General features: G+C 41.9%; 1 protein-coding gene across 2 annotated transcripts in view; it reads right to left on the reverse strand.

Moving 5' to 3' along the window:
• cacna1hb (calcium channel, voltage-dependent, T type, alpha 1H subunit b) overlaps positions 1 to 27,748 on the reverse strand; it is a 106,749-nt gene that overhangs the window by 9,469 nt on the left and 69,532 nt on the right. The window contains exons 17-35 of one of the 2 annotated variants that reach the window (XM_029122030.2): positions 27,489 to 27,570; positions 27,154 to 27,386; positions 26,875 to 26,959; positions 26,645 to 26,745; positions 25,471 to 25,571; positions 25,178 to 25,301; positions 24,716 to 24,784; positions 22,200 to 22,384; positions 17,731 to 17,857; positions 17,434 to 17,559; positions 16,978 to 17,067; positions 15,855 to 16,047; positions 13,075 to 13,226; positions 11,678 to 11,787; positions 6,469 to 6,602; positions 6,230 to 6,300; positions 4,473 to 4,551; positions 3,912 to 4,033; positions 1,546 to 1,704 (exon numbers count right to left, since the gene is read on the reverse strand). In XM_029122030.2, the coding sequence (XP_028977863.2) occupies positions 1,546 to 1,704; positions 3,912 to 4,033; positions 4,473 to 4,551; positions 6,230 to 6,300; positions 6,469 to 6,602; positions 11,678 to 11,787; positions 13,075 to 13,226; positions 15,855 to 16,047; positions 16,978 to 17,067; positions 17,434 to 17,559; positions 17,731 to 17,857; positions 22,200 to 22,384; positions 24,716 to 24,784; positions 25,178 to 25,301; positions 25,471 to 25,571; positions 26,645 to 26,745; positions 26,875 to 26,959; positions 27,154 to 27,386; positions 27,489 to 27,570 (2,343 nt within the window). Of the gene's footprint in view, positions 1 to 1,545; positions 1,705 to 3,911; positions 4,034 to 4,472; positions 4,552 to 6,229; positions 6,301 to 6,468; positions 6,603 to 11,677; positions 11,788 to 13,074; positions 13,227 to 15,854; positions 16,048 to 16,977; positions 17,068 to 17,433; positions 17,560 to 17,730; positions 17,858 to 22,199; positions 22,385 to 24,715; positions 24,785 to 25,177; positions 25,302 to 25,470; positions 25,572 to 26,644; positions 26,960 to 27,153; positions 27,387 to 27,488; positions 27,571 to 27,748 lie in introns of both variants that reach the window. The other variant, XM_029122029.2, reaches the window with a different exon arrangement.

Genomic DNA, 27,748 nt, shown 5'->3' on the forward strand with positions numbered 1-27,748 from the left:
TGATGACTGGGAGAGGGGTGACATTTGACTGGGGGAGGGGTGATGACTGGGGGAGGGGTGATGACTGGGGGAGGGGTGATGACTGGGAGGAGGGGTGATGACTGGGGGAGGGGTGATGACTGGGAGGAGGGGTGATGACTGGGGGAGGGGTGATGACTGGGTAGGAGGGGTGATGACTGGGGGAGGGGTGATGACTGGGGGAGGGGTGATGACTGGGGGAGGGGTGATGACTGGGGGAGGGGTGATGACTGGGGGAGGGGTGATGACTGGGGGAGGGGTGATGACTGGGTAGGAGGGGTGATGACTGGGGGAGGGGTGATGACTGGGGGAGGGGTGATGACTGGGTAAGAGGGGTGATGACTGGGGGAGGGTTGATGACTGGGGGAGGGTTGATGACTGGGGAGGAGGAAGAACAGAGTTTCTGGGGAGGGATGATAATGTTCCTAATAAGGACGGTGTTGCTGACATCTCCGTCTTCCCGCTCCACCAATCTGAGTTCTATATTCTATACTTCGTCCAGAGGCAACAACCATCCAGTTTCACTTGTTTCCATGACATGGAGTCGGCATAATTCTATGAGTACGAGTACAAGTACTTGAGCCCTGTATTTGGCCCGATACCTGGTCCTGGTGTCGGTGTCGGTGCATCCCTAAGTTATATATTAAAAATATATAAATGAATGAATACATATTACATAAATGTGTGAATACATATTACATAAATGTGTGAATGCATATTACATAAATGTGTGAATACATATTACATAAATGTGTGAATACATATTACATAAATGTGTGAATGCATATTACATAAATGTGTGAATACATATTACATAAATGTGTGAATACATATTACATAAATGTGTGAATGCATATTACATAAATGTGTGAATACATATTACATAAATGTGTGAATACATATTACATAAATGTGTGAATGCATATTACATAAATGTGTGAATACATATTACATAAATGTGTGAATACATATTACATAAATGTGTGAATGCATATTACATAAATGTGTGAATACATATTACATAAATGTGTGAATACATATTACATAAATGTGTGAATACATATTACATAAATATGTGAATGCATATTACATAAATGTGTTAATGCATATTGCCAGGCATTCCTAAACAACAACAATGTCGTTCGCAGCACAGTCTATTTTTGACATAAGATGTAGCATTGGACTGGAGGAGGTTCCTTTTAATAACTACAATTATTCAACTCCATCTAAATTCAAGTTGCATTTCATTGACACATTTCAGGGATCCACCGATACAAACATTCTTGTCCGATACCGATATTCGTACACCAAAATCATCTAATGTCGATACCAATGTTTTGTCATTGCTGTACACTGTGTGAATTAAATAAAAGTGTTGCTTCTGATGTTTCTAAATTCAAAACATTTAAATTCAATGTATTCAATAGTTTTGCTCTCTGGCACTTAAAACAAACAGTTGCATTTCTGTTGGGGGCCCCAGTGGGGGTGCGGGGTACAGCTCCACCAAGCTGAGCTGAAGCCACAGACCTTGTTGCTCTCCTCCAGGTGCTTCATCAACACAGCCACCACCACGTTGACCAGGACGAACTGCGCTGTCAGGACGAAGGTCACGAAGTAGAGGGGCGACACCAGGGGCAGGTAGGTGAAACAGGAGCGGTCATCAGAACGACACTCACGCAACGTGTCCTGGGGAGAGGGAGGGGGGGAGACAGCGGGAGGGGGAAACAGGGGAGATGGGGGAGAGAGAGTGGGAGGAGGAGACAGGGGAGGGGAGACACAGGAGATGGGTGAGTGGACAGTAGGAAGGGAGACGGGGGGAGGAGACAAGGATACTGAACAATGTAATCAGCCAATCACACCAACCAGATCCTTCATATCACCAGCAGAGGGCGACCATTTTTAAATACTTTTTTGTTGGTAGTAGTGAGAGAGAGACAAAATACATTTAAAAAGAGCCTCAAGCAGAGTATATAGTAAAGATACATTTGATATCATACCCAAGGAATACAATCTCATTTATTACATACTCTAGTCAATCAGCATTCAGACTTTGAACCAAGTAGTCTAAAATTATTTTAATGTAAGAGATAACAAAAATTTGGCTAACATGCTACAAAACAAGTGCTAAATCAAAAGATGAGTTGCTAATTCCAACAAAGCTTAAGATGAATGAACTAACTGTGAGTCACTATAAATAAGTGTGTACTAAATGACAAAAATCAACAACAAAAAAACATGACCCGTGACCTGGATTTTCTAGCACCATGGTTTTCTGAGCCATATGGGAGTGATCTTAGAGGCCCATAGCATTGACAGGAGTGACTAGTTAAATACATAACTAGAGGCCCATAGCATTGACAGCAGGAGTGACTAGTTAAATACATAACTAGAGGCCCATAGCATTGACAGCAGGAGTGACTAGTTAAATACAGAACTAGAGGCCCATAGCATTGACAGCAGGAGTGACTAGTTAAATACAGAACTAGAAGCCCATAGCATTGACAGCAATAGTGACTAGTCAAATACAGAACTAGAGGCCTATAGCATTGACAGCAATAGTGACTAGTCAAATACAGAACTAGAGGCCCGTAGTATTGACAGCAATAGTGACTAGTTAAATACAGAACTAGAGGCCCATAGCATTGACAGCAATAGTGACTAGTTAAATACAGAACTAGAGGCCCATAGCATTGACAGCAATAGTGACTAGTTAAATACATAACTAGAGGCCCATAGCAATGACAGCAATAGTGACTAGTTAAATACAGAACTAGAGTCCTGTAGTATTGACAGCAATAGTGACTAGTTAAATACAGAACTAGAGGCCCGTAGCATTGACAGCAATAGTGACTAGTTAAATACAGAATTAGAGGCCTGTAGTATTGACAGCAATAGTGACTAGTTAAATACATAACTAGAGGCCCATAGCATTGACAGCAATAGTGACTAGTTAAATACAGAACTAGAGGCCCATAGCATTGACAGCAGTAGTGACTAGTCAAATACAGAACTAGAGGCCTATAGCATTGACAGCAATAGTGACTAGTTAAATACAGATCTAGAGGCCCATAGCATTGACAGCAATAGTGACTAGTTAAATACAGAACTAGAGGCCCATAGCATTGACAGCAATAGTGACTAGTTAAATACAGAACTAGAGGCCCATAGCATTGACAGCAATAGTGACTAGTTAAATACAGAACTAGAGGCCCATAGCATTGAGTAGTGATTGTGATTGGTGTTAAGTGATTGAGGAATTCTGTACATAATGTATATCAATATGCCCAGGACGTTTCCACTCTTCACAAGCCAATAAAATGGATGGATTCTTAGAGTGCAAATGTGTTGTGATGTGTTACTGAAACGGTCCACAAGGTGGAGCTGTGACTGAGGCTGCAGCACAGAAAATGCCAGCCAGTAGCCTTTCAGACAGCCAGGGTCTCACTGAATGGGATGTCAGCCAATCACCAGGCAGTGACCGGGGGGAATAGAAGTGGTGTCAGCCAATGATCTTCTCAGATAACTCTCCGGTTCCCTCAGCGTTTTGTTCTGAGTTCTTTGTGTTCTCCAAACAATAGTGGCTGTCACCAGGGTACTGTTGGAAAGACAGACTCTGGCAAACTCATTGGTTTAGAACTCCAGCACATTGAATGGGTTAGAACATTCAGAACATAGTTGTGTAAAACATACATGTGTGCTGGAATAACAGGATTCTGCCGATCTCTGAAAACAATAATTAAGCAAACAAACAACCCAATTTCACCAACTGCGATGTGATTTGGTTGATAGGTTGTGCCTGTTTCACCCGCCATGATGTGATTGGTTGATTGGTTGGCCATGTTTCACCCTCCATGATGTGATTGGTTAATTATAGTGATCTGAAGACACATTACCTTCATGATGCCATTCCAATTGTCTCCCGTGGAAACGCGGAACAGCGTGAGGAACGCCATTCCAAAGTTTTGGAATGTGGCGTGACGGCTCAGGCCCTCACACGGGTTCTCTTCAGAACACTCTGGAACCACAGAGAGAACATGGAGAGGGAGGCAATAAAGCAGGGATGTGAATAGAATGATAGAATGAGAGGAGGAAGAGGAGAGAGATGGGGGGATGGACCGGGATAGAAGGAGAGAGTGAGAGAAGTGGAGAGAGTGAGGGGGAATCCAAGAAGAGACGTATATAATAAGAGAAAGAGAGGGAATAGAGGAAAGGAGAGAGAGGGAGATGGAGAGAGTTGAGAGGAAGAGAAGACTGATTAAAAACATCAATGTAATTATGATGCAATTAATGACATTTCATGGACAGCTCTTCAGCGTTGATTAGATCCACAGGCCCACACACACAGAGACAGACGCACACACACGCACACACACGCCCACACAGACACACACACACAGAGACACACACACGCACACACGCCCACACAGACACACACACACAGCACTGCGACTGACCCAGTTTCCCGAACAGTTCGACTCCCAGTGCTGCATAGATGAAGAACAGCAGCATGAAGAGAAGACCCAGATTTCCCACCTAGAGGAACAGGACACATTATCATCACATTGTCAGGACCCCATCACACACTCCCTACCTGACCACACAGATGGAGACTCATTACTGAATGAGACTGAATGAAGACGTGACAGATATTATAAACCAAGTGGTAAAGAACTCTGAATGGTGATTTGCTTTGGCGTATGGTATACTGCTGAAATGGCTGAGGTAGCATGTTGGAGCAGCAGGAAGCCTAGAGGTGATAGCATCTGATCTCTGACCAATCAGCTACTCTGAATCCAAAATCCAAGTGAATAATTGGTTATTCCCTCCTTGAGCAAGACATCTGACCAGAAAGTTTGACTAAAATGAAATATTTTCATAATAACGTACCTCAGGGGTTTGTGGTATCAGGGATGTTTCCATGCACTCTGCATTGGATCGTGCTAAAGAATTGCTTTAAGGCAGAAACTCGGACCATGCTTGAACCAGTGGTAGTTAGTTACAGTGGGAGTTGTCTACAGAAACAGTAGAGCTCACATCCTGAGTGTGTTAGCTAGCAGTGATGGGGGTAACACGTTACTACTAAACGAATAATTTCAAAAACAGATTTAGTAATTATTCACCTCTGAATAAAGTAATGAAAAATGTATGGATTATGCACATTATTGCAAAGAGATTTCAAATAGCTGTTTTCTTCTAGTATTGAAGTGTGCACATATAGGCAGTATAATAAGCCTGGCCTGACAATGAGGAGGCACTTGCAGTACAATATTATTTATTGATATAAGAGATTCTTAATTAAAGAAATAAACACAAATATTATTTGGCATTATGGTATATGATTACTTGAGGCAATAGGATTGGTCACTCTTGCTGTATAAATATTGATAATGTTATATGCTGGTGACTGACACTGACTATACAATACCTGACTACATTATTATATGATGTCCCATTTAATTTCTGCCTTCTGGGCATAAGAGACCAACACATGAATATAGAATCAAAGGATTTATCTTAAAGTAACTAAGTAACTTAATGCCTTACTTTCTACAGCAAGTAACTAAGTAATTTAACTAATTACTTTACGGAAAGTGTAACTAGTAACTGTAATTAGTCACTTTGAAAAGCAACATTCCCCAACACTGTTAACCTGAGACATTAGAGCTTTAATCCTTAGTGTGATAGTTAGTTACCTAATACATTAGAGCTCATCCTTAGTATGGTAGTTAGAAACCTGGGACAGTAGAACTCTAATCGTTAGTGGGGTAGTTAGTAACCTGAGACAGTAGAACTCTAATCGTTAGTGGGGTAGTTAGTAACCTGAGACAGTAGAACTCTAATCGTTAGTGGGGTAGTTAGTAACCTGAGACAGTAGAACTCTAATCGTTAGTGGGGTAGTTAGTAACCTGAGACAGTAGAGCTCTAATTGTTAGTGGGGTAGTTAGTAACCTGAGACAGTAGAGCTCTAATCATTAGTCTGGTAGTTACCTGAGACAGTAGAGCTTGCATCCTTAGTGTGATAATTAGTTACCTGAGACAGTAGAGCTTGCATCCTTAGTGTGATAATTAGTTACCTGAGACAATAGAGCTCTCGTCTTTAGTGTGACAATTAGTTACCTGAGACAGTAGAGCTCTCGTCTTTAGAGAGGTAGTTAGTAATATGAGTAATGTCAGAGCTCTCAGTCTAATGCTTACTGTGGTACTTAGTTACCTGGGGCAGAGCCTGAACCACAGTGTCCAATAGAGCTCTCATCCCTGTAGCCATCTTCAACAGTTTCAACACTGAGGAGAGAACAAACATGTTACATTAACACTACAACACTGAAGTGAAAACACACATTACACATACACATATACACAGCGAGGGACAACAGAGTGTGTCGATATATTTAATTGAATTTAAGGTAAATGTCATAAATCCAGAGTATGTGTGTTTGTGTTTCTGTGTACCTCTAGCGATCCTCAGCACTCTCATGATGCGTATGATGGTGGGGTTGATGGGAAGTGATGCATTCAGGTCGATTTCCTCCAGAGTAATGCCCATGATGGACAACAAAACTATGGCCAGATCCAACTGGTTCCACCTGCACAAACACACACACACACACACACACACACACACATTACAATGCGTGCACAGGTTATTCAAGGAGACGAGCAACATGACGTTTGCGATGCTGTTGTTTTTGACATTCTAGGACAGAGGTACTGTGGTAACAAAAGATGACAAGTAACAGCAAGATTGCTGATCCTGAAAAGCATATTTTTAAAAACTGTTAATGTTGGATTTTCAGTCCCTCAGGATGAAGAGCTTCAGTCTAACAGAAGAACCCACAGATGAGGCCTAGCATTAAAAGCAACTGTTTTTAGAAATCAGCATGTTTCTTTTTACATTTCTTTTTCTTTTTTTATTCATGTATGGTGTGTTGTTTGTGACAGTTGGAAGCTCAGAAGACTCCTTCCTAAGCACATTCTGCCAATCAGGTGACTGACTCAACCAGGAAGTATGGTTACATATACAACATGTTGGAGAAAACATGATGGCCAACAAACACCCCTGTGCTTCAAACTCCCAACCAGGAAGTATTGATGGAAAACATATACAGCATGTTGGAGAAAACATGATGGCCAACAAACACCCCTGAACTCCCAACTCCCAACCAGGAAGTATTGATGGAAAACATATACAGCATGTTGGAGAAAACATGATGGCCAACAAACACCCCTGAGCTCCCAACTCCCAACCAGGAAGTATTGATGGAAAACATATACAGCATGTTGGAGAAAACATGATGGCCAACAAACACCCCTGAGCTCCCAACCAAGAAGTTGCCACAGCACAACAAGACGGGGCAACCCCAACCAACATCCACTTGCCCATCCTCCAGGCGTGTCGTACCACCAGATGTTACTGAACATCTGAATAAACTACATTGAAAACCTGGATAAACTACCCTGAACACCTTGGTCAACTACACTGAACACCTGGATAAACTACACTGAACACCTGGATCAATTACCCTGAACACCTGGATAAACTACCCTGAATCCCAGAATAAACTACCTTGAACACCTGGATAAACTACCCTGAACACCTTGGTCAACTACACTGAACACCTGGATAAACTACACTGAACACCTGGATCAATTACCCTGAACACCTGGATAAACTACCCTGAATCCCAGAATAAACTACCTTGAACACCTGGATAAACTACACTGAACACCTGGATCAATTACCCTGAACACCTGGATAAACTACCCTGAATCCCAGAATAAACTACCTTGAACACCTGGATAAACTACCCTGAACACCTGGATAAACTACCCTGAATCCCAGAATAAACTACCTTGAACACCTGGATAAACTACCCTGAAGACCTTGGTCAACTACACTGAACACCTGGATAAACTACCCTGAACACCTGGATAAACTACACTCAACACCTGGATAAACTACTCTGATAAACTACACTGAACACCAGGATAAACTACCCTGAACACCAGGATAAACTACCCTGAACACCAGGATAAACTACCCTGAACACCAGGATAAACTACACTGAACCACTACAATGAACAAAAACATATACAGTGGGGAGAACAAGTATTTGATACACTGCCGATTTTGCAGGTTTTCCTACTTACAAAGCATGTAGAGGTCTGTCATTTTTATCATAGGTACACTTCAACTGTGAGAGACAGAATCTAAAACAAAAATCCAGAAAATCACATTGTATGATTTTTAAATAGTTCATTTGCATTTTATTGCATGACATAAGTATTTGATCACCTACCAACCAGTAAGAATTCCGTCTCTCACAGACCTGTTAGTTTTTCTTTAAGAAGCCCTCCTGTTCTCCACTCATTACCTGTATTAACTGCACCTATTTGAACCCATTACCTCTATAAAAGACACCTGTCCAACCTCTCCACAATGGCCAAGGCCAGAGAGCTGTGTAAGGACATCAGGGATAATATTGTAGACCTGCACAATGCTGGGATGGGCTACAGGACAATGGGCAAGCAGCTTGGTGAGAAAGCAACAACTGTTAATTATTAGAAAATGGAAGAAGTTCAAGATTACGGTCAATCTCCCTCGGTCTTGGGTTAGGTGGAAACATCATTCTTTGGGGATGCTTTTCTGCAAAGGGGACAGGACGACTGCACCGTATTGAGGGGAGGATGGATGGGGCTATGTATCGCGAGATCTTGGCCAACAACCTCCTTCCCTCAGTAAGAGCATTGAAGATGGGTCGTGGCTGGGTCTTCCAGCATGACAACGACTCGAATAAACAGCCAGGGCAACTAAGGAGTGGCTCCGTAAGAAGCATCTCAAGGTCCTGGAGTGGCCTAGCCAGTCTCCAGACCTGAACCCAATAGAAAATCTTTGGAGGGAGCTGAAAGTCTGTATTGCCCAGCGACACCTGAAGGATCTGGAGAAGGTCTGTATGGAGGAGTGGGCCAAAATCCCTGCTTCAGTGTGTGCAAACCTGGTCAAGAACTACAGATCTTTGTAATTGCAAACAAAGGTTTCTGTACCAAATATTAAGTTCTGCTTTTCTGATGTATCAAATACTTATGTCATGCAATAAAATGCAAATTCATTATTTAAAAATCATACAATGTGATTTTCTGGATTTTTGTTTTAGATTCCGTCACTCACAGTTGAAGAGTACCTATGATAAAAATTACAGACTTCTACATGCTTTGTAAGTAGGAAAACCTGCAAAATCAGCAGTGTATCAAATACTTGTTCTCCCCACTGTATATTAGGGATGCACCGATACCGACACCAGGACCGGTATCGGGCCAATACTGGGCTCAAGTACTTGTACTCGTACTCATAGAAGTATGCCGACTCCATGTCATGGAAACAAGTGAAACTGGATGGTTGTTGCCTCTGGACGCATAAGTATAGAACATAGAACTCAGATTGGTGGAGCGGGAAGACGGAGGTGTCAGCAACGACACAAGTAAAGCAGAGTGCAAGCGCTGCTCTGCTAAACTGTCAAGAGGAGGAAAGGGAAAACACTAATTTAACACAAGCAATTTGATCAAACATCTTTAGACTCAACACAGCACAGAGTTCAAGGAGCATGCTAATGCCAGCAACGCAGAATCACAAAAGCTAACTTTGCAGCAAACACTGGAGAAGCGAAATAAAATGTACAGAGACAGCCTGCGGGCAAAAAAAAAAAAGAAAAAGCAGAGGCGCTTGCTGAGTTCAATGCACTTGATTGACCAGCCATTGTCGGTTGTTGAAAATATGGGATTATGTTGGTAATAATAATTTTTATGGGAGAATACTGCCTTAAAGCTGCACTAGGATTTCTTCAGTAAAAAAACTGTTACAGCATTTTGCAATTACTCACCAGTCAGAAAGCGGTTCTGCACCTATGCCCCATAGAGAATGAAGTTCATAATAATAATAATATGAAAATAGAAATAGCCTACCTGTTCCAAAAAAGGAGCGCTAACTCAGAGTTTGACATTATTTTTAGCCTTGCTAATTTTAGCTTAGGGTTCCAGGTTGCTATAGCTATAGAGAGGTAGTTTAAGTCTTTTGCTTCTTTGCAGTTTTCTTAGTGTATGCTGTAGTAGACAAGGGTGGAACTGGCAGTTTGTTGTCCTGGTCTCTAGCTGCTCCCAATTGCGTTCTGTACTAATGCTATCCATATCAGCCAAATCTCAAATTGCACACTACATACAACATACTACAAGTTCATACTTCACGGATGATGAAGTACATACTGTTTAGTGTATAGTAAGCTAGAATGCCAATATTGGGACTAATTGGGACACAGTAACTTGTAATAAATTTGCATCTCAACACTAGATCATGGCTTTATAAATACATTTGATTGATTGATTGATCATGGCAAGTTTGAATATTTTGCTAGACACCATTAACCATTGAGTTAAACAGTCTAATGTTTCTTATGAAGTTTACTTCCACCACAAATAGCGTCTATGAACTGTATGGCTTTTGCCACTGGCCGTTTTAACAGCTTATTTGCCAGTAATAGGCCTACTAGTATCTACTTAGCCTACAACTTGGAATAGTCATAAGAATCGAGCAATTGCTAGCAAAACTGAAGACAAACTTTACATTGCTAAAGCTATTTCAATTAATGGCACAACAATACTTGTTTTTCTTTCATTTGTGAATGACACTGATACAATAACTATCAATATAGGTGATGATGGAATAGTGGAAACACCAATGTTTATTGGGGACAAAACTTTTTTTTTACACAAGAAATCCTACCTAGTGCAGCTTTGAGTACTTGGTATAGGTACTCGGGATCGCCAAGTACCCAAATATAAGTACTCGTACTCAGTCTGAAAGTGGTATCGGTGCATCCCTAATATAAATGTAACATGCAACCATTTTGTTAGAGCAGGGGGTGATGTAAAACAACAGAGATGTAAAATAACAGAGATGTAAACTAACAGAGATGTAAAATAACAGAGATGTTAACTAACAGAGATGTTAACTAACAGAGATGTTAACTAACAGAGATGTAAAATAACAGAGATGTTAACTAACAGAGATGTAAAACAACAGAGATGTAAAACAACAGAGATGTAAAACAACAGAGATGTAAAACAACAGAGATGTAAAATAACAGAGATGTAAAATAACAGAGATGTAAAATAACAGAGATGTAAACGGACAGAGATGTAAACGGACAGAGATGTAAACGGACAGAGATGTAAACGGACAGAGATAAATAATTTTACATAAATCAGCCTTTTGTGAGAAAATTTCTGGTATCTTTTATTTCAGGTCATGGAACAATAGGATCAACTCTTTACATATTGTAAGACAAGGACTTCTTGAAAGATGTCTAGTTTCAGATGACTTCAGCCTGTGAGAGTCCTAAAGGTGGTGCTGGAACACTGTGATAGGTCCTTTGGGATCTGAATTAAATGTGTGCTTATTGAATGTCTGAGTGTCTGTGTGTGTGTGTGTGTGTGTATGTGTGTGTGTGTCTGTGTGTGTGTGTGTGTGTGTGTATGTGTGTGTGTATGTGTGTATGTGTGTGTATGTGTGTGTGTGTGTGTATGTGTGTGTATGTGTGTGTATGTGTGTGTATGTGTGTGTGTGTGTGTGTGTATGTGTGTGTGTGTGTGTATGTGTGTGTGTGTATACCTCTCCTTGAAGAAGCGTCTTAATCCGAAAGCAACAAGTTTCAGGGTGGTCTCAATGACAAAGACCAAGGTAAACACATAGTTGCAGTACTTCAGTCCTTCCTCCAGATACTGGAACACACACACACACACACATTCAATTGAAATAGGAAAACCAAGCTGAGACCTCGGGCAGTTGTGCTCTGTATTACAGCAGTAATAATAATCAAAATAAGAACATAATCATAAATATAAAATACAAAATTTGTACGCAAAGAGACTTTTGACTGGTACTGTACATTAAGAAAAGTAATCACAGTAAACAGATATTTTATCAAGATAAAATAGTAGTATCTAAAAGTGGTTCTTCCAGACTATGAGTAGCGTCTTCATCTTCAGGACTACTCTTGAGAGCGCATTTGGAGAAAAAACGGTTTTCATGCATATATCAAGTCGTTTGTCTTGTGTTATCTATGAGGGTCTAGTTTTGTCTGTTCTCTGTGTCTTGTTTTGTCGGTACACTGTTTTTTTCTTTTTTTTGTGGCCTGTACAATTTATTTTCTGTGATGAGATGACATTCTAGAAAAACATATTGATTTTCAGATTTGTAACCAACTCAGCAATATTTGTTATGAAAGAGGGATAATCATCTAACCAAATTCCAAGGCATCTACAGGTAGGAACATATTTTGTAACTGAACCGTCAAGTGCAGTCATTTTTAAATCATCCAATTGTATATTTAGGGACCTTGAGAATAGCATGTACTTAGTTTTACTTGCATTTGGCACCAGCCTAAGGTCTGTAAGTGAATTTTGTAGTAGTTAAATCAGACTGCAGGAGTGCAAATCCTTGTGTAGGAGAGGGAGCTGTAGTGTACAGTACAATGCAATCAGCATAGAAATTAAAGAGTCTATAAGAAATATCATTTATAAATAAAGTGAACAGTAAAGGACCCAAAATGGAACGTTGAGGAGTCAATAATTTGAATGATATGGTTTTATTTCTCATCCAAAGCTTTGGCAATATAATTCACAACCAATACGATGACTGTGAAGGTTCTGTGCACAGATCGAAAACCAGTCTGATATTTCGTCAATATGCAATTTTCAGTTGAAAAAGGGCTGTATATTCACCAATCAACATTTTAGCAAGACAAGAGAGTTCAGGGATTGATAATTATCAAGGTCACCAGTATTCACCCCTTTATGCAGATATAACACATGGTTGTAGGAATAAATTTTGATAAAAAATATGTGTAATAAATGGTGCAGACCTAACCAACAGACCTGGGTGAAGTTTGTTACGACTTTGTGACTTTCATATTGTTGGTAGCAAGCAAAGGATCAAGGACTTCATTTTATTTGAAAAAGCTTAACTATTAACATAGTTTATCCTCTTTTAGTGGTTGCTATAGTTACCTGGGACTGGTTGTAGTGTTCCATGCTCATGGTCAGGACATTGGTAGCGATGATGATGGTGATGAAGAGGTCTAGGTAATGGCTGGTGCACAATGTGTGAATGTTGAGACGAACTGGGGAGTAATCTGCATAGTAGGGTCTCTCCTGGGCCTCTGTTGGAGCACAAACAGTGACTCTATCATGAAATTAGTCATATTTACAGTAAGGCTGATCCTGGACTTCTGCAACATGAAGGGAGGTACAGTGTTAGGAGGTGAGTAAAAACTAGTGTTTTACTATAACAAAGGAAGTTAAGCTAGCCTGCAACCCAAAACTAGTGTTTTACTATAACAAAGGAAGTTAAGCTAGCCTGCAACCCAAAACTAGTGTTTTACTATAACAAAAGAAGTTAAGCTAGCCTGCAACCCAAAACTAGTGTTTTACTATAACAAAAGAAGTTAAGCTAGCCTGCAACCTAAAACTAGTGTTTTACTATAACAAAAGAAGTTAAGCTAGCCTGCAACCCAAAACCAGTGTTTTACTATAACAAAGGAAGTTAAGCTAGCCTGCAACCCAAAACTAGTGTTTTACTATAACAAAAGAAGTTAAGCTAGCCTGCTAGCCCCAAACTAGTATTTTACTCCGCTGTAACAAAATAAGTTAAGATAGCCTAATAGCCCCAAACTAGTAATCCAATGAAACAATGACCTACTGACAGAGAGGAAGCCGTTACCTGTAAACGACTAACCTACTGACAGAGAGGAAGCCGTTACCAGTAAACAACTAACGTACTGACATAGAGGAAGCCGTTACCAGTAAACAACTAACGTACTGACAGAGAGGAAGCCGTTACCAGTAAACAACTAACCTACTGACAGAGAGGAAGCCATTACCAGTAAACAACTAACCTACTGACAGAGAGGAAGCCATTACCAGTAAACAACTAACCCTACTGACAGAGAGGAAGCCATTACCAGTAAACAACTAACCTACTGACAGAGAGGAAGCCATTACCAGTAAACAACTAACCTACTGACAGAGAGGAAGCCATTACCAGTAAACAACTAACCTACCGACAGAGAGGAAGCCATTACCAGTAAACAACTAACCTACTGACAGAGAGGAAGCCATTACCAGTAAACAACTAACCTACTGACAGAGAGGAAGCCATTACCAGTAAACAACTAACCCTACTGACAGAGAGGAAGCCATTACCAGTAAACAACTAACCTACTGACAGAGAGGAAGCCATTACCAGTAAACAACTAACCTACTGACAGAGAGGAAGCCATTACCAGTAAACAATTAACCCTACTGACAGAGAGGAAGCCATTACCAGTAAACAACTAACCCTACTGACAGAGAGGAAGCCATTACCAGTAAACAACTAACCTACTGACAGAGAGGAAGCCATTACCAGTAAACAACTAACCTACTGACAGAGAGGAAGCCATTACCAGTAAACAACTAACCTACTGACAGAGAGGAAGCCATTACCAGTAAACAACTAACCTACTGACAGAGAGGAAGCCATTACTAGTAAACAACTAACCTACTGACAGAGAGGAAGCCATTACCAGTAAACAACTAACCCTACTGACAGAGAGGAAGCCATTACCAGTAAACAACTAACCTACTGACAGAGAGGAAGCCATTACCAGTAAACAACTAACCCTACTGACAGAGAGGAAGCCATTACCAGTAAACAACTAACCTACTGACAGAGAGGAAGCCATTACCAGTAAACAACTAACCTACTGACAGAGAGGAAGCCATTACCAGTAAACAACTAACCCTACTGACAGAGAGGAAGCCATTACCAGTAAACAACTAACCTACTGACAGAGAGGAAGCCATTACCAGTAAACAACTAACCTACTGACAGAGAGGAAGCCATTACCAGTAAACAACTAACCTACTGACAGAGAGGAAGCCATTACCAGTAAACAACTAACCTACTGACAGAGAGGAAGCCATTACCTGGAATTTGACTAAAATCCTGTTAATGACACCAGAAAGGAAGCCAGGAGAAAAAAATAGAAATTTCTCTTGACAGTATTGCTATGATGACATCACTGAAGTAACTGCCAGCATGAGGGAATGTCGTGACTGTTTGTGTGTGTGTGTGTGTAAGAAACTGCCAGCTCAGGAGTTCCGTCCTATCCATCACACACACACTGTGCCATCTCAAGGTGTCTTTGGGCTGAAAAAACGTTTCATGTGCAGCCAGACAGTTTAACTGACTGAGCAGAGCACCACGACAGATTATTCTCAGCAAGGCTTGTGTAATCGTCTGTGTGTCTGTGTGTGTAATCGTCAGTGTGTCTGTGTGTGTAATCGTCAGTGTGTCTGTGTGTGTAATCGTCAGTGTGTCTGTGTGTGTATTCGTCTGTGTGTGTCTGTGTGTGTATTCGTCTGTGTGTGTCTGTGTGTATTCGTCTGTGTGTGTCTGTGTGTGTATTCGTCTGTGTGTATTTCTGACTGTGTGTGTCTGTGTGTGTAATCGTCTGTGTGTCTGTGTGTGTAATCGTATGTGTGTCTGTGTGTGTAATCGTCTGTGTGTCTGTGTGTGTATTCGTCTGTGTGTGTCTGTGTGTGTATTCGTCTATGTGTATTTCTGACTGTGTGTGTCTGTGTGTGTATTTGTCTGTTTGTGTATTTCTGTGTGTGTGTGTGTTTGGGAACTGCACCGTATGTATCACAACTAAATCAGGAACAGCTTGTCTCCCTCCATCCCTCCCTCTACCACTCACTCCTTCCATCCCCCTCTCCCTCCCTTTCCCTCCATCGCTCTCTCTTACTTCTCCTCCTCTTCTCTGCTCTCTTGGCCCTTTTCTCCTCCCGGGCCCGCGCCTCCTCCTCCTCCTGGTCCTGACGACACTTGTGGAAGTTCTCCACGACCACGCCCACAAACATGTTGAGGACGAAGAAACTGACGATGAGGAGAAAGGAGATGAAGAAGAGTAGCATCCACGGGTTGTGGTTCCTCACTGGCTAAAGGGGGGAGGGGGGAGGGGAAAGGGGGAGAGAGGGAGAGGCCAGACAAAATAAAACTCTTAAACAAATGGTCAGAAGTAACATTGAAACACTAGAATCCCTGACTCAGCTGATGCACCAGAGAACTATTGGTTTTCTGCCAGAACACTCATATCTAGTGATGATTTGATGGTGTTCCAACACTCATATCTAGTGATGATTTGATGGTGTTCCAACACTCATATCTAGTGATGATTTGAGGGTGTTCCAACACTCATATCTAGTGATGATTTGATGGTGTTCCAACACTCATATCTAGTGATGATTTGATGGTGTTCCAACACTCATATCTAGTGATGATTTGAGGGTGTTCCAACACTCATATCTAGTGATGATTTGATGGTGTTCCAACACTCATATCTAGTGATGATTTGATGGTGTTCCAACACTCATATCTAGTGATGATTTGATGGTGTTCCAACACTCATATCTAGTGATGATTTGAGGGTGTTCCAACACTCATATCTAGTGATGATTTGATGGTGTTCCAACACTCATATCTAGTGATGATTTGATGGTGTTCCAACACTCATATCTAGTGATGATTTGATGGTGTTCCAACACTCATATCTAGTGATGATTTGAGGGTGTTCCAACACTCATATCTAGTCATGATTTGATGGTGTTCCAACACTCATATCTAGTGATGATTTTGATGGTGTTCCAACACTGATATCTAGTGATGATTTGATGGTGTTCCAACACTCATATCTAGTGATGATTTGAGGGTGTTCCAACACTAATGTTATTAATTATTAATAGAATAAAATGTTTATTACTGATTGATTGATTGATATTGTTTAGGGAGTGAGAGTGTGTGTGGGTGTGTTTGTGTGTGCGTGTGTTAGTCTGTGTGTGAGTGTTTATGTGTGAGAGTGTGTGTGTTACCTGCTGGTCCACCCCAACAGCATCTAGTCCATCATACATGATGCTCACCCAACCGTCTTTAGATGACAGGACGAACAGAGACATCAAGGCCTGGAGACAGACAGGCAGACAGACAGGCAGACAGACAGACAGTCAGACAGAAAAGGGAGAATAAGATTAAACAGTCTCTCCCCCTCCTCTTCCACCCTCTCCCCTTGTGGTCCCTCAGAGTGTGTGTGTGTGTGTGTCTACCTGTCCTAGGTTATTAAACTGTGTGTGTATTGTGTGTGTGTGTGTATTGTGTGTGCGTATTGTGTGCGTGTGTGTGTATTGTGTGTGTGTGTGTATTGTGTGTGTATTGTGTATTGTGTGTGTGTACCTGTCCTAGGTTATTAAACTGTGTGTGTATTGTGTGTGTGTGTGTGTGTGTATTGTGTGTGTGTGTATTGTGTATGTGTATTGTGTGTGTGTGTGTACCTGTCCAAGGTTATCAAAGTTGTATTTGCGTCGTGTCCAGCGGTAACCAGCCTGGAGACAGTCCGTCCGATTGGTCACGTTCCTCAGGTCCATGCCCTCACAGTGATAGAACTTCCCTTTAAAGAGCTACAAACACACATACACACACACGAAAACAAAGTCACACATGCATAAAGATGCCCAAAAAAATACAAAGACCAACAATTAACAATTAAGATTAAACATTAAAAAGTTAGAATAATTGTACTGAAGACTGATTGACAACCACATATTATCCATGTAAATGTAAACAACCACCTGTACTCCCAGAATGCCAAACACGATAAAGAAGGCACAGCAGATGAGGACAATGTTGCCGATGGGTCTGAGGGACGTGATGAGAGTCTCCACCACCAGCTTCAGGCCCGGGGCTCGACTGATCACCCTGGAACACACACACATTACACAACACACACATTACACAACACACACATTACACACATTCCACAACACACACACACACATATCACACACACACACATTACACAACACACACATTACACACAGACACAGACACACTCACATAACACACAGACACACTCACATTACACACAGACACACTCACATTACACACAGACACACTCACATTACACACATACACACTCACACTCACATAACACACAGACACACTCACATTACACACAGACACACTCACACTCACATAACACACAGACACACTCACATAACACACAGACACACTCACATTACACACATACACACTCACACTCACATAACAAACAGACACACTCACATTACACACAGACACACTCACACTCACATAACACACAGACACACTCACATTCACCCTCACATTACACGCAGACACATTCTCACTCACATTACACACAGACACACTCACATTACACACAGACACACTCACATTACACACAGACACACTCACATTACACACAGACATATTCTCACTCACATAACACACAGACACACTCACATTACACACAGACACACTCACATTACACACAGACACACTCACATTACACACACTCACACTCACATTACACACAGACACACTCACATTACACACAGACACACTCACATTACACACAGACACACTCACACTCACATTACACACTCACACTCACATTACACACAGACACACTCACATTACACACAGACACACTCACATTACACACAGACACACTCACACTCACATTACACACAGACACACTCACATTACACACAGACACACTCACATTACACACAGACACACTCACACTCACATTACACACAGACACACTCACATTACACACAGACACACTCACACTCACATAACACACAGACACACTCACATTCACATTACACACAGACACACTCACATTACACACAGACACACTCACATTCACATTACACACAGACACACTCACATTACACACAGACACACTCACATTACACACAGACACACTCACATTACACACAGACACACTCACATTACACACAGACACACTCACACTCACATTACACACAGACACACTCACATTACACACAGACACACTCACATTACACACAGACACACTCACATTACACACAGACACACTCACATTACACACAGACATATTCTCACTCACATAACACACAGACACACTCACATTACACACAGACACACTCACATTACACACAGACACACTCACATTACACACACTCACACTCACATTACACACAGACACACTCACATTACACACAGACACACTCACATTACACACAGACACACTCACACTCACATTACACACTCACACTCACATTACACACAGACACACTCACATTACACACAGACACACTCACATTACACACAGACACACTCACACTCACATTACACACAGACACACTCACATTACACACAGACACACTCACATTACACACAGACACACTCACACTCACATTACACACAGACACACTCACATTACACACAGACACACTCACACTCACATAACACACAGACACACTCACATTCACATTACACACAGACACACTCACATTACACACAGACACACTCACATTCACATTACACACAGACACACTCACATTACACACAGACACACTCACATTACACACAGACACACTCACATTACACACAGACACACTCACATTACACACAGACACACTCACATTACACACAGACACACTCACATTACACACAGACACACTCACATTACACACAGACACACTCACACTCACATTACACACTCACACTCACATTACACACAGACACACTCACATTACACACAGACACACTCACATTACACACAGACACACTCACACTCACATTACACACAGACACACTCACATTACACACAGACACACTCACATTACACACAGACACACTCACATTACACACAGACACACTCACATTACACACAGACACACTCACACTCACATTACACACAGACACACTCACATTACACACAGACACACTCACATTACACACAGACACACTCACATTACACACAGACACACTCACACTCACATTACACACAGACACACTCACATTACACACAGACACACTCACATTACACACAGACACACTCACATTACACACAGACACACTCACATTACACACAGACACACTCACACTCACATAACACACAGACACACTCACATAACACACAGACACACTCACACTCACATAACACACAGACACACTCACATAACACACAGACACACTCACACTCACATAACACACAGACACACTCACACTCACATAACACACAGACACACTCACATTACACACAGACACACTCACATTACACACAGACACACTCACATTACACACAGACACACTCACACTCACATTACACACAGACACACTCACACTCACATTACACACAGACACACTCACATTACACACAGACACACTCACATTACACACAGACACACTCACATTACACACAGACACACTCACACTCACATAACACACAGACACACTCACATTACACACAGACACACTCACATTACACACAGACACACTCACATTACACACAGACACACTCACATTACACACAGACACACTCACATTACACACAGACACACTCACACTCACATTACACACAGACACACTCACATTACACACAGACACACTCACATTACACACAGACACACTCACATTACACACAGACACACTCACACTCACATTACACACAGACACACTCACATTACACACAGACACACTCACACTCACATAACACACAGACACACTCACATTCACATTACACACAGACACACTCACATTACACACAGACACACTCACATTCACATTACACACAGACACACTCACATTACACACAGACACACTCACATTACACACAGACACACTCACATTACACACAGACACACTCACATTACACACAGACACACTCACACTCACATTACACACTCACACTCACTCACATTACACACAGACACACTCACATTACACACAGACACACTCACATTACACACAGACACACTCACACTCACATTACACACAGACACACTCACATTACACACAGACACACTCACATTACACACAGACACACTCACATTACACACAGACACACTCACATTACACACAGACACACTCACACTCACATTACACACAGACACACTCACATTACACACAGACACACTCACATTACACACAGACACACTCACATTACACACAGACACACTCACATTACACACAGACACACTCACACTCACATTACACACAGACACACTCACATTACACACAGACACACTCACATTACACACAGACACACTCACATTACACACAGACACACTCACATTACACACAGACACACTCACACTCACATAACACACAGACACACTCACATAACACACAGACACACTCACATAACACACAGACACACTCACACTCACATAACACACAGACACACTCACACTCACATAACACACAGACACACTCACATTACACACAGACACACTCACATTACACACAGACACACTCACATTACACACAGACACACTCACACTCACATTACACACAGACACACTCACACTCACATTACACACAGACACACTCACATTACACACAGACACACTCACATTACACACAGACACACTCACATTACACACAGACACACTCACACTCACATAACACACAGACACACTCACATTACACACAGACACACTCACATTACACACAGACACACTCACATTACACACAGACACACTCACATTACACACAGACACACTCACATTACACACAGACACACTCACACTCACATTACACACAGACACACTCACATTACACACAGACACACTCACATTACACACAGACACACTCACATTACACACAGACACACTCACACTCACATAACACACAGACACACTCACATTACACACAGACACACTCACATTACACACAGACACACTCACATTACACACAGACACACTCACATTACACACAGACACACTCACATTACACACAGACACACTCACATTACACACAGACACACTCACATTACACACACTCACACTCACATTACACACAGACACACAGACACACTCACATTACACACAGACACACAGACACACTCACATTACACACAGACACACTCACATTACACACAGACACACTCACATTACACACAGACACACTCACATTACACACAGACACACTCACATTACACACAGACACACTCACATTACACACACTCACACTCACATTACACACAGACACACAGACACACTCACATTACACACAGACACATTACCTCAGTGGTCTCAGAGTGCGGAGGATTCGTAGTACTCTGAGGATTCCTAGGATACGATTGTTGCTGGCGGATGCTATGGAAACCACAATATCCAACAGCGACACAAACACCAACATTCCATCCAGAACATTCCAGCTGCTCTTCAGATAAACTCCTTCTCCGACATATAGCCCTTGGGCTACTACCTAAACGATGTGATTAAAATACATACTAAATATTCCATTGTTACAAAGTGTTCATGGTTTGGGTCAATTGGAAATGGAACATACTAAATTGACTGGAATTGAAATGTAACTTCAAATTATTACCCTTGATGTTAGTAACGTAATTCACTTTTCAAGTTGTTACCCTGGGTATAACTAACAGAATGTTATACTTCATACCCTCGATATTAATAATGTATGATGTTATACATACTGTATGTGGTGAGTAGTATCTGAAACCTTTACTCATTAATACTTAATGGATCACAGAAGTATGCTAAATAAACTAATAGGGCAGTCATGCGGCTTTGAGTAGTGATCTGTTTCACTAAATGTTTTATATGACCATAACTGAAAGGCTTTCAGTAAGGGAGTTCAAAAGTTGCAGTCCATGGAGGACAAGGCATGGTCCTCCATTGTTCAGAGTCTGGTCCTTGGTTCATGAAGCAGTTTGGTGTGACTGGACTGTAGAAGGTTGGTGGTTCATGAAGCAGTTTGGTGTGGCTGTACTGTAGAGGGTTGGTGGTTCATGAAGCAGTTTGGTGTGGCTGTACTGTAGAATGTTGGTGGTTCATGAAGCAGTTTGGTGTGACTGGACTGTAGGGTGTTGGAGGTTTTTGAAGCAGTTTGGTGTGAATGTAGGGTGTTGGGGGTTCATGAAGCAGTTTGGTGTGACTGTAGGATGTTGGAGGTTCATGAAGCAGCTTGGTGTGATGGGACTGTAGGGTGTTGGAGGATCATGTGGGGGAGGAGATCTGGTGGGTAGGTAGGCCAGATTACATTCAGGGCTTTGTACAGTAGACTAGATGGTGAATATTAAAGTAAAACAGTAAAAACTGTTTTAGATCCTTGCAGGATTGTTTTGAATGGATTTTGTTTGCAGGAAAGTCCCAATGTACTGCATACTCAAACCATTCTGGAGAAAATGAATGAATGAGCTTTCCTGCAGCATCAGAGGAGAAACAGGCTTAAAAAAAGAGAGAGCAGGGTCCAATTTCACATTGCAAGGACTAAGGAAAGAGGGATTATGTGGTTGGTGATAACTGAGGAGAGGGGAATGAAGTGGTTGGTGATGACTGAGGAGAGGGGAATGAAGTGGTTGGTGATGACTGAGGAGAGGGGAATGAAGTGGTTGGTGATGACTGAGGAGAGGGGAATGAAGTGGTTGGTGATGACTGAGGAGAGGGGAATGAAGTGGTTGGTGATGACTGAGGAGAGGGGAATGAAGTGGTTGGTGATGACTGAGGAGAGGGGAATGAAGTGGTTGGTGATGACTGAGGAGAGGGGAATGAAGTGGTTGGTGATGACTGAGGAGAGGGGAATGAAGTGGTTGGTGATGACTGAGGAGAGGGGAATGAAGTGGTTGGTGATGACTGAGAGGGGAATGAAGTGGTTGGTGATGACTGAGAGGGGAATGAAGTGGTTGGTGATGACAGAGGGGAATGAAATGGTTGGTGATTACTGAGGAGAGGGGAATGAAGTGGTTGGTGATTACTGAGGAGAGGGGAATGAAGTGGTTGGTGATTACTGAGGAGAGGGGAATGAAGTGGTTGGTGATGACTGAGGAGAGGGGAATGAAGTGGTTGGTGATGACAGAGGGGAATGAAATGGTTGGTGATGACTGAGAGGGGAATGAAGTGGTTGGTGATGACTGAGAGGAGAATGAAGTGGTTGGTGATGACTGAGAGGGGAATGAAGTGGTTGGTGATGACTGAGGAGAGGGGAATGAAGTGGTTGGTGATGACTGAGAGGGGAATGAAGTGGTTGGTGATGACTGAGAGGGGAATGAAGTGGTTGGTGATGACAGAGGGGAATGAAATGGTTGGTGATTACTGAGGAGAGGGGAATGAAGTGGTTGGTGATTACTGAGGAGAGGGGAATGAAGTGGTTGGTGATTACTGAGGAGAGGGGAATGAAGTGGTTGGTGATGACTGAGGAGAGGGGAATGAAGTGGTTGGTGATGACAGAGGGGAATGAAATGGTTGGTGATGACTGAGGAGAGGGGAATGAAGTGGTTGGTGATGACTGAGAGGGGAATGAAATGGTTGGTGATGACTGAGAGGGGAATGAAGTGGTTGGTGATGACTGAGAGGGGAATAAAGTGGTTGGTAATGATTGGAGTGTCTTCCAAGGCAGGGCAGATGTTGCAGCAGTTGGTGATCATGGTTGGTGTGGACTAAGAGGTCTGGTGTCAGGCCTGGTTTTAATGCACCTCTGTGTTCTATATATGTTTAACTAAATATGTTATTGATGTTATGCTGTATTACCTTAATTAAATGTGTTAAGTTAACCCAACTAAATGTTGTACATTACCTTGATGGTCATCTCTGCCACAAAGATCACAGTGAAGATGTGGTTGGAAACACTGAGAAACACTCTCTCCTGAAAACACAGCACGCACACAGAACAAGAAAAGATAAAATCATGTTGTGTGTGGTTCTCTTGTGTGTGTGCTTTGAGGCTGTACATATGTGTGTGTGTTTAATGTTGGTGTTGATCCTGGAAGTGATGTTGATATCAGCCTGTGGCATCCCACACAGACAGCCTGGGATACAGTCTCTATCTATCTAACTATATGTGCCCTCCAGGTTGCAAGTCTGTCTATGATCACTGGTTAGATGCTTCTCATTCTCAGTTGTTATGGGCTGTGTGGAGGAGAACGGCCTTTTCCTTCCCTGTAGGGCTTTTATGTCAAGACCTTTGCAGTGGTTGCATCTCTGAAGTGATGTAATGTTATTTGTGGATTAAACGGGAGTGCTCTAGTGTGCATCTCACAGTGCTGTATGGCTGGATGTCAGGCCTCTCCAGAGCAATGGTGATGCAGTTGAGGAAGATGAAGAGGAGGATGATGTGATCAAACATCTTATGGGCAATCACCCTTAGACAGCAACGACGGAACCTGGGGGAGGGGTTCATCGTTACTTTGACACATTCATCAACACTCCACAAATGAGCCAGAAACTGAGTCTTCTTATGAGATGTGTCTTTCCCTGGCAGGGGGAGTGCTGTACAACCACATACACAGTTCATGGTGAATATAAATAGTATGTGTGCACGTGTGTTTTGACCTGTTGTGCGGGGAGAAAACGTAGAGAGAACAGTCCTCATGGTCCCGGCACCACTGGGGTTTAAATGGCTCCAGGATCAGCTTCACCTGCACACACACACTCTGAAACACACACACAAATAATACGCACAGATATAATATACATGTAACACACAAATAATACACACACCTATGATACCCACATAAAACACACACATATAATACACACATAACACACACATCACACAAATAATACACCCATATATAATACACGCACACACATAACACAAATAATACACACACATATAACACAAATTATACACACACATATAATACACATGTAACACACACACACACAAATAATACACACACCTATGATACCCACATAATACACACACATATAATACACACATAAAACACACACATATAATAAACATGTAACACAGACACACATGTAACACAAATAATACACACACATATAATACAGACGCAAAACACACACATATAATACACACGTAACACAAATAAAAAACACACATATAACACACATAATACACACACATATAATACACACATATAATACACACATAACACACACATCACACAAATAATACACCCATATATAATACACGCACACACATAACACAAATAATACACACACATATAACACAAATTATACACACACATATAATACACATGTAACACACACACACACAAATAATACACACACCTATGATACCCACATAATACACACACATATAATACACACATAAAACACACACATATAAAAAACATGTAACACAGACACTCATGTAACACAAATAATACACACATATATAATACAGACGCAAAACACACACATATAATACACACGTAACACAAATAAAAAACACACATATAACAAACATAATACACACACATATAATACACACATAAAACACACACATATAATACACACGTAATACAGAAACATATAATATACACCTAACACACACACGACACACACGTAATACCCACACACATGACACACACAAAATACAAACATAATACGCACACATATAATACACACAAATAATAAATACACAAAACACAAAGTAAAATGTGACTATTTACACTCACCTCATTAGACACATAAACACACACACTTTTTTTAGCCACAAAGACACACACACACTTTTTTTGCCACACACACTGACCTCTTCGGCGTCTTCGTCGTCCTCCTCCTCCTCTTCCTCCTGGTCGCTGTAGTAACAGAGGGTGGAGCCATCAGGTGTGTGACAGGCCGTCCCGTTACAGTCTGTCGGGCGAAGCATCGGCACCGTCAGGTACTCCGACTGACCTAGGAGATCAAAAGACTCCTCCCGGCTCCGCCCCCAGCTGGGATTGGACCATTCTGACCCCGCCCCTTCTGACAGCAGGGACTCACGTTCACTTGACTGGCTCCTCCTCTGTTGCAGGCCTCTGCCTCGGCCAATGGAAGACCAACTGGAGCGCCGACTTTCCCAAGGAGACTGACCAATCATCAAACGGAGAGACACCGGTTAGTGTGTTTACATGTGTGTTTACATGTGTGTTTGTGTGTGTTTACATGTGTGTTTACATGTGTGTTTGTGTGTGTTTACATGTGTGTTTACATGTGTGTTTACATGTGTGTTTGTGTGTATACATGTGTGTTTGTGTGTGTTTGTGTGTGTGTGTGACTCACTGGTGACCTGGGGTCCAAGGCATTGCTTGTTTCTGTGGAGATTGCGCTGCACCGTCGTGATTGGCTGTTGTAGGTTGTGGGTGTGGCAATGGTGTGCATGATAAGCGGCGGAGGTTGCCATGGGGACGGCTGCTCTGGGGGTTGCATTGGTGATTGTGTGGGCGAGAAGGGCATGGATGCTCGGGGGTTCAGAAGGCCATTGGGGGTCAGCATCATTGCCTGAACCTTTAACTCTGGAGAGGTCAAATGTTAAAGGTCAGGGTTAGAGTTCTGGGTGTGTTTCAGTAAGTACCAGTGTAAGAACAACTTACATATGTGTGTGTGTGTGTGTGTACCTGCAGTATACAGCTCTCTCATCTTTTCTTCCTCGGATGTAGACAGTTTCTCATCATCAGCCTCTGATCTGTTAGCATCACCCTGATAAAGATACCAGAACCTTCATCTTCATCATTATTATTATTACAGTCAACTCCTAGTTAATACCTAGTCAACTCCTAGTTAATACCTACAGTCAACTCCTAGTTAATACCTACAGTCAACTCCTAGTTAATACCTACAGTCAACTCCTAGTTAATACCTACAGTCAACTCCTAGT

The sequence above is a fragment of the Esox lucius genome, chromosome 9 (genome assembly GCF_011004845.1).
Source record: "Esox lucius isolate fEsoLuc1 chromosome 9, fEsoLuc1.pri, whole genome shotgun sequence".
Classification (NCBI taxonomy): domain Eukaryota; kingdom Metazoa; phylum Chordata; class Actinopteri; order Esociformes; family Esocidae; genus Esox; species Esox lucius.